Consider the following 8,248-nt stretch of genomic DNA (forward strand, 5'->3'; position numbering starts at 1 on the left):
GGGCGTCCCCCCTTTCCTTTCTTCCTCTTTCTCCTTCCCTCTCCTCTCCTACTCCAACATGGAAAGGGGGGAGTCCTACTCCCGGTGGGAGTAGGACTCCTCATGGGGCGCGCCAAGGGTGGCCGACCCCCTCCCCCTTCTTCACTCCTTTATATACGGGGAGGGAGGCACCCCCTAGAGACACAACAATTAATCCCTTGGATCTCTTAGCCATGTGCGGTGCCCCCCTCCACCATAATCCACATCGGTCATATCGTAGCAGTGCTTAGGCGAAGCCCTGCGTCGGTAGAACATCATCATCGTCACCACGCCGTCGTGCTGACGGAACTCTTCCTCAAAGCTCGGCTGGATCGGAGTTGGAGGGACGTCATCGAGTTGAACGTGTGCAGAACTCGAAGGTGCCGTGCATTCGGTACTTGATCGGTCGGATCGTGAAGGCGTACGACTACATCAACCACGTTGTGCTAACGCTTCCGCTTTCGGTCTACGAGGGTACGTGGACACACTCTCCCCTCTCGTTGCTATGCATCACCATGATCTTGCGTGTGCGTAGGAAAATTTTGAAATTACTACGTTCCCCAACAATATGTGCTCTCTCTCTCTCTCTCCCCTCCCTCTCCCTCTCCCTCTCTCCTTGATTATGCGAGTTTCCGAGGATGAATGTGATCATGGGTTTTGTCAATAGATTTGAATTATCTGATGCATCCAATCATATTGTGTTTGTGGTGAATTATATCTTGCTGATCCTATGAGTTTCTTTATAGTGGAATAAATATTTTGAGAATCAATGAGATCATGATGCATGTCTAGCATAATTTTTGAAGATACCCATAGTGACATTGGGGTGACTATGGATTAAGTCAGAACAATAAAGATCATGAGTTGTTTGTTTCGTATAATTGTTGGAGCTGCCTATAGTGACGTTAGGGTTGTCCTCTGGATCAATATTAGAAAAACGAACTTAGAGGTATGCCTAGCCAGGAGGTTAGAGGTACGCTATATCATCCCACTTGGATCTAATAAAACAGGATCTAATAATCCATCCCTCAGTTCCACACGTCATCGGGGCGAGAAAGAGGGAGGCGGTAATTGCTAGTTTCGTTTCAGCAAATTGTCCACCTTCCCCCTTCAAAATGTCGATGAGCCCCCCCTTTTTTTGGTATTTGTTGTGCACCTTTTTATTTTCAGGTTCTCACAAGTGAAAATTTGGTGATTATTGCTCGACGCTATCATTTCGCCATAAAAGTGCTTCGCCGCCTATATTTGGGTCGTCACCGGCGCCAAGAAATTAGGGTCCACTCTTTTGTGAGAATAATCATTCATGCCGTGCAAGGGGTCTTTTGTAACAAACTCTTCTCTCTTCTTATCTAATGGAGGAGGCAAATCTTTTGCCTCCGTTTCGAAAAAAAAAAATCTTTGATGATTTGTTTGAATTTCAGCACTATGCGCCGAATATCGTGTGGGGGTGCGGGCGTGCTGTTCCACGCCATGCAAGTCTACGTCTATGCCTATCACGAAGGAAAGTTTGTAGGTGGAGTATGAGTACTGTGTTGTATTACTCTTTGAGTTTGACTGCTAACCAAAGACGATCCGACGAAGCAGGAAGCGGGATTCGCACGAAATAAGGCATTGACGCACGCCCAAGTAATCTTCACCTGAACTGAGCTCGTAAACTGCCTTCAGCCTTAACTCTCATAAATATTACTGGTTGATGTGTTCTTGTCGTTCTAGAGGAGTCGCCAGAAGGGCGAAAACACATAGACAATGTGCAGCGGTTGCATGGGCGTTCTACGGTTGCCAAGTAATTTCTTTGCTTCAGGAAGACACTCAACCAGACTCAGTTTGTTCTCGGTTCTATACCATTAAACTAACCAAGCCTGGTGCAGGCGGGCTTCCATGCAGGTGGTCAAATGTCAGTTCTTTTATCCGTTTGTTTGGTACGCCCTTACACAATAAACAAAGATAAGATGCCTAATCTTGGATGAGAAGGTAATGTACGTGATCATGTTAACACTGCATGCCAATGGGACGTAGGTTAGAGATTACAAAACTGCACCCACTTGTCCTCCGGCGTCCTCCGGTGATGGCAACTTGTGAGCTGTAATGTAAGTGTGCCGTCCTTTGTCAAGACTGCAATAATAATGTATGCATGCTCCCTGTGATCTGCATGAATCATGCCCACACCAACCAAAGGTTATATGTTCGGAAAACAAGATGAAATTGCACACCTTTTAGTTGTTTGGAGTTTTTTCTTACTAATCTTTGTCAACCGAAGTTATAACCTTGAAACTGTGCAACTTTAGCATAACATTACTGCAATGACTAGTTCATATGATAAATGTGGAGTGAGGTGGGGTAGACAACTTAGCGATAGCCGGTTTTTAGTACATACTCCTTCCGTCCTATAATATAAAATCATTTTGCAAGCTACCGCAGCTAAAGTTAGCGATTATAAACGTCAGGATAAGAGCGACCACTCCACAAAATATGGGGATATGAATCGGCTGATGGCACATGCCATGGCACCTCCCGTCACCAGTGGCATGCCCAGTGATCGCTTCACCTGTGCTAGTTGCTGCACCACGCCACCGCATCCAGGCCCCAAACCCGAGAGCTCATATAAGTAACTCACGCGGTGCCTTACGAAAATAGATCACGTATACTTCGCACCCCACACACCTCGCCCTGCTTCGTCCCTGGCAGAAGCTCCTCTCTGCTTCCCTTCCGCGACTTGGACACAGCAGCAATGAGATCGGTGCTCGGTCTCTCCCATTGGTGTTCCTTGCTGCTTCTCCTCTCGCTGGTGACGGCTTCGCGGGGGCTCGAGGTCGGCGACCTCTTCAGCCATGGGAAACCACCGGCGGTACGTACGTGGGAGATCGAGCGTACGGCTTACTAGCAAATCGATTTGGATTGTTCGTTTGCATGTGGAGCTGATCGATTTCGTCGTGGCCTTGCAGGGGAAGCAGGACTGCAGCCGGACATGCGAGTCCAAGTTTTGCACGGGTAAGCACTTGCCTCAACGCTGATCAGTCTCAGCAATCTGCGGTTTTAGTTCCTGAAAAGAACAAAGCAGTCGATCCCAATCAGATTGAACTGCAAGTTAGATTGTTAGATTGAACTTCATCTTGACTAGCTCTTTTTTAGCCAGACGGCAGCATTGCCGCGCAGAAGTAGCTAGGATAGGATAGCAGATTTCCTGTTATTTTTCAGTTGAATAATGGGCTGGACTGAAGTAACTGACGCTCGCTTGCCCTTGGTTTCCGGCACGCCACCGGCCGGCGTCCCTCCGGAAGTCCCGCCTGTGCTGAGGTACGGGAAATACTGCGGAATCCTCTACAGCGGCTGCCCCGGCGAGAAGCCCTGCGACGCCCTGGACGCCTGCTGCATGGTCCACGACCACTGCGTCGCCGCCAACAACAGTACGATATCTTCTCCCAGCTCCACACATTCTTCTTCTATCTATCTATCTGAACCGAAAAGATCGGGCAGGAGGAAAACACGTACAGTTTCCCTTTTGTTTGCTTCGTTTGACATCTCCACCAAAAGGCCCCACAGACACAGAGCTCTCGGCCTCATGCCAGTTGTTTACGAGATGACACGCCACCTATAGCAAGCAGATCGTATCCCCAGTGGCACCGGCATGCATGATTAGGAATGATTAGATTAACAAGTGCATGGGCAGATGGCTCCCTCATTGGCCCAACACGCTCCAGATAAGCCGCATGCAGTTCGTATCAGCACACGCTCCTCCAAATAAGTACGCATTTCGTATGGAGATAAGCCGATGCGTGCGACGCTACCGACACGTACGCCGCTGCGCCACTAGCTCGTCAACGTCGCCGGCCCTGTCGCCCCCATTTCGACCGCGGCAGCGTCACGCATGATTGCAGGGAAGAAAACGCCGCCGTCGCACTCACCCGGCCGCGCGCACTGTCCTGCCACTGTGTCTGAATGATTTGTGGTGCACTCACTCCGTGTGTCGTGTGTGCAGATGACTACCTGAACACCGGGTGCAACGAGAACCTGCTGGGCTGCCTCGACGGGGTGAACCCGGCGGGGCCGACGTTCCCGGGGAACAAGTGCGGCGTCGGCGAGACGGCGTTCGTCATAAAGGGCGTCATCGAGGCGGCCGTGCTCGCGGGGAAGATCCTTCACAAGCGCGACATCGGGCAGTAGTAACCATCATCGGGCAGTACTTAGGAAATAATGTGGTAGGCGTGGCGTGGCGCGGTGGTGCTGCAATCGGGCACTACTGTGCTTTGGACCAGTTTGGTGATATGTACGGTGCGCGGCATATTGCTGGACCGCAGACTGGTGCGAAATGGCATGCATGGGTTGCAACATTGTTTCTGTAGTCAAAGGACATACTGTAGTCAAAGGATATTCCTGTTGTCCTGTGTCCAGTAGACCAGTATTTCCTTCGTTTCTAGAAGTACTGCTTTGCCACACCGTTCTTTAGTCATGAGTTCAAAGGGATTTCTATTTATATATGCGTGTTTTAAAAAAACGGAGGCAAATATTTTAGCTCATCCACTAATTAAGGGGATTTCTATTTACTCGTTAGTTCTCCCCCAACCAACTAACACCCCTCACTTTTTCTCTTCACCACTCGGCCCACACTCAAGTCTGCCCATAACGGAGCGTTTCCGTCAGGTCAATGTAGTTGACCGTTACGTGGCGCATATGTTGAAACGTGGACATCCAAGACCCATTTGTCAGTGTATAGTATATTAGTTAAAACATAATAAAATACACTGATGACTGCGACACCGCAGGATCCACATGTCAGTGTCTGATTTATTTGCAAAACGAAGTGGAATAATATAATGCCTCCCGCGGGGGTCAAACTAGGGACCATGGCTTGATTATGCATCCAGCTAGCCATTTCAGTTGTGTGCATTTGTTTGCTTATGGGCAGAGTGGGGCTAGTTGACTTGACATTTCTACGTTATGGAAGGGCCCACGAATTAGTGACACTGGAAAGAGAGAACTCGGTGGTGTAGATCACAACATACTAAAAGATTCAGAGATACAGATTAACTTAACAAACACGTTCATAGATTAAGAGAGCGAACTAATGTAGTGACATTACACTAACTAATACTATATTTTAAGGGGAGGGGCGGCATAGGATGGCCGGCCGACGCCGACATCGACAACAGATGGATGACTACTTGCCTTTATCATCTGAAAGGACAATGGTGCCGTCTTCGTCGTTGTGGTCTTCGTCATCGGAGGAGGATAGGATGACGACGTATGGTCCCTTGCCTTCCGCCTCAACGGCAGCCGCTTCACGCAGAGTAGCCGCCCTTCTTGTTGGAATAAGCCACGACGTGTGTGGTCGGGCTCGTCGGGCGCGTCGGATGCGTGCGGGACGGGCGGGACACACTGGTGCCGTCGGGTTCGTCGGGTTCGTCGGGCGCGTCGGTGGCGCGCGGGACGGACGGGACGTGCGGGACGCAGCAACGTGGCGTATGTGTGTAGCGTGTGTACTCAGTCTGGCACGTAGAGCAGGCCGTTGGCGACTGTGCTGGCCAAGTGTGTGTACTCAGTCTGGCACGTAAAGCAGGCCGTTGGCGACTGTGCCGGCCAAGTTTGCTACTCCTACATGCATGGCTGAGTTAGTTAGCTAGGTGAGCTCTTCTAGGAGTGGATGAGTTCGTGCGGTTAGTGGCCGGTTGTGAGGCCGGGTCCTGCGTAGGTGCATAGATTAGTGGCCGGTGTGGCCGATGAGCTGTGCGCGTGCATCTACTACTTAAGTGATGTGCTTGTGCCTGTAGCCGTGAGGCAGTTGGAGCTCTGAATAGTAACGGGGCTGTGAAGCCGGGTGAAACTTTAGTGTACTGCGTGCTCCTCCTTCTTCTACCTCCATCCATCCGTGTGAGAGAGCGGTTCCAATAATTGGTATACAGAGCCAGATTCGAGGGGCGGCCGTGGCGCGTGGCGGTGCGCGGCGGACATGAAGGTCTTGGCAATGGCGCGCGACGAGCGCGTGGCGTCGGCATCGCGCGGCGAGTCCACGGCAGTGTGGCGTGATGCCGGGCGCGCGGCGAGCGCGTGGCGTCGGCAACGCACGGCGAGTCCACGACGGTGTGGCGTGATGCCGTGCGCGCGACGAGCAGCGGCGGTCGTGGAGTCGAGGAGGTCGCGGAGGACCTGCGTGGTGTCGCAGAGGCCGCGGCGGCTCGGCGCGACGATCGTGGAGGCGCTGCGCTGCGGTTGACGGCACAGCGGTGCAGGGCAATAAGCGCGGCGGCGAGCCGGGCGCGACCGGTGCGTGTTATGGGTGCGCACCGGACGCGTCGGGCGCGTCGGGACCGCGGGAGTGGACCGCGTCGAGGCGCTGGACCTGGTTGCGCAGATCGCGTATGTGCGCGGCGGGAGCGCGGGCCGGGAGCGCGGGGATGTGGGGACTACGCGCGAAGGGCACGGCGACACGGTGGCAGGCTTGGCAGCGACATCAGGGCGGTAGCTGCTACAACGTCGACGACGACGGACTCCTCTAGGTCGTGGCTTAGGGGGTGTGTGTTGGAATAAACCACGACGTGTCTGGTCGGGCTCGTCGGGCGCGTCGGATGCGCGTGGGACGGGCGGGACACACTGGTGTCGTCGGGCTCGTCGGGTTCGTCGGACACGTCGGTGGCGCGCGGGACGGACGGGACGTGCGGGACGCAGCAACATGGCGTATGTGTGTAGCGTGTGTACTCAGTCTGGCATATAGAGCAGGCCGTTGGCGACTGTGCTGGCCAAGTTTGCTACTCCTACATGCATGGCTAAGTTAGTTAGCTAGGTGAGCTCTTCTAGGAGTGGATGAGTACGTGCGGTTAGTGGCCGGTTGTGAGGCCGGGTCCTGCGTAGGTGCATAGATTAGTGGCCGGTGTGGCCGATGAGCTGTGCGCGTGCATCTACTACTTAAGTGTTGTGCTTGTGCCTGTAGCTGTGAGGCAGTTGGAGCTCTGAATAGTAACGGGGCTATGAAGCCGGGTGAAACTCCAGTGTACTGCGTGCTCCTTCTTCTATCTCCATCCTTCCGTGTGAGAGAGTGGTTCCAACACTCCTCCCCGGCGCCTGACAGCCTCTGCCTGCACCGTGGACAGAGATGCGGCTAGCACCGCTTGGTCAAGCTGCTGTTACACTATGCGCAGGGCCTCCTCGGCATGGCCAGTGAGCACGGCAGCATCGGGCGCAGGAGGCGGTGCGTCTTCCTCGGCCGCATCTTCCACACCGTAGATGTCGAGGTGCTCCTGCATCGCCTCGAAGGCCACCTCCTCCTCGGCGTCCTCCTCATCGAGCTCTCTGCGGTTATGAGATAGCTCAGACATCGTGGGCTCTAGCTCGGAGTAGTTTGAATAGGTGTTGGAGCCCAACAAGGATGCGCCAGAGTTGGAGCCAACAGCCGCTTCAGTGTTGGAGCCGCCGCCGGTGCCAGGCACCGGCGCCCAGGGGCAGAGACCTCCCGTGGAGATCCTTGCGGCCTGTAGCTGCCTCACCATGGTGGCTGAACTAGATTTGGATTGCGCGGCGTGTGGAGGCAATGGAGTGAAACGTCAGTGGAATGATGCCGCACGCCAGTATTTAATTAGAGGAGTGCGGGGAGTGGACCGTCGATGCAGGGAGTTCAACGGAGCACTGCCTCCGTCTTTTCACATTGAATCGAGGCGTGTTGATTGGTAAACCTGCATTCTGAGGGTGCACTAATTGCCCTGATGTGACGAAGCTGCATGGCAGCGCGCATGCAGGGCAGGCTACTTCGGGTGGCTTTGCGCATGCATGGCAGGCTGAGACTAGGCCTCTATGACGACCCATCAGCCTAGCACGTGGCCCGCGGCCGCTGTCGCGTGTGTGACGCCCCCGATTCAATAGTGCACTAATTATACACACAAATACGCATGATCAAGATCAGAGACTCACGGGAAGATATCACAACACAACTTTAAACACAAATTTAAGTCATACAAGCCTTATATTACAAGCCAGGAGCCTCGAGGGCTCGAATACATAAGCTCGAATACAAACGAGTCAGCGAAAGCAACAACATCTGAGTACAGACATAAGTAAACAAGTTTGCCTTAAGAAGGCTGGCACAAACATCAACGTAGATCGAAAAGCCAAGGCCTCCTGCCTGGGTGCCTCCTAATGACTCCTGGTCGTCGGCGGTCTCCACGTAGTACTAGGCATCATCGGGGTAGTAGTAGTCGTCAGCAGTGGCATCTGGCTCTTGGGATCCGCCAACTGATCGTAGCAA

At 53.2% G+C, this 8,248-nt stretch overlaps 1 protein-coding gene across 1 annotated transcript; it reads left to right on the forward strand.

Moving 5' to 3' along the window:
- Positions 1-2,610: 2,610 nt before the first annotated feature.
- LOC119285176 (probable phospholipase A2 homolog 2) lies at positions 2,611-4,491 on the forward strand. Its single transcript, XM_037564407.1, has 4 exons — positions 2,611-2,863; positions 2,961-3,006; positions 3,297-3,422; positions 3,995-4,491. The coding sequence occupies exons 1-4, from the start codon at positions 2,747-2,749 to the stop codon at positions 4,177-4,179; spliced, it is 474 nt and encodes a 157-aa protein (XP_037420304.1). The 5' UTR covers positions 2,611-2,746; the 3' UTR covers positions 4,180-4,491.
- Positions 4,492-8,248: the final 3,757 nt, after the last annotated feature.

The sequence above is a fragment of the Triticum dicoccoides genome, chromosome 4A (genome assembly GCF_002162155.2).
Source record: "Triticum dicoccoides isolate Atlit2015 ecotype Zavitan chromosome 4A, WEW_v2.0, whole genome shotgun sequence".
Lineage (NCBI taxonomy): Eukaryota > Viridiplantae > Streptophyta > Magnoliopsida > Poales > Poaceae > Triticum > Triticum dicoccoides.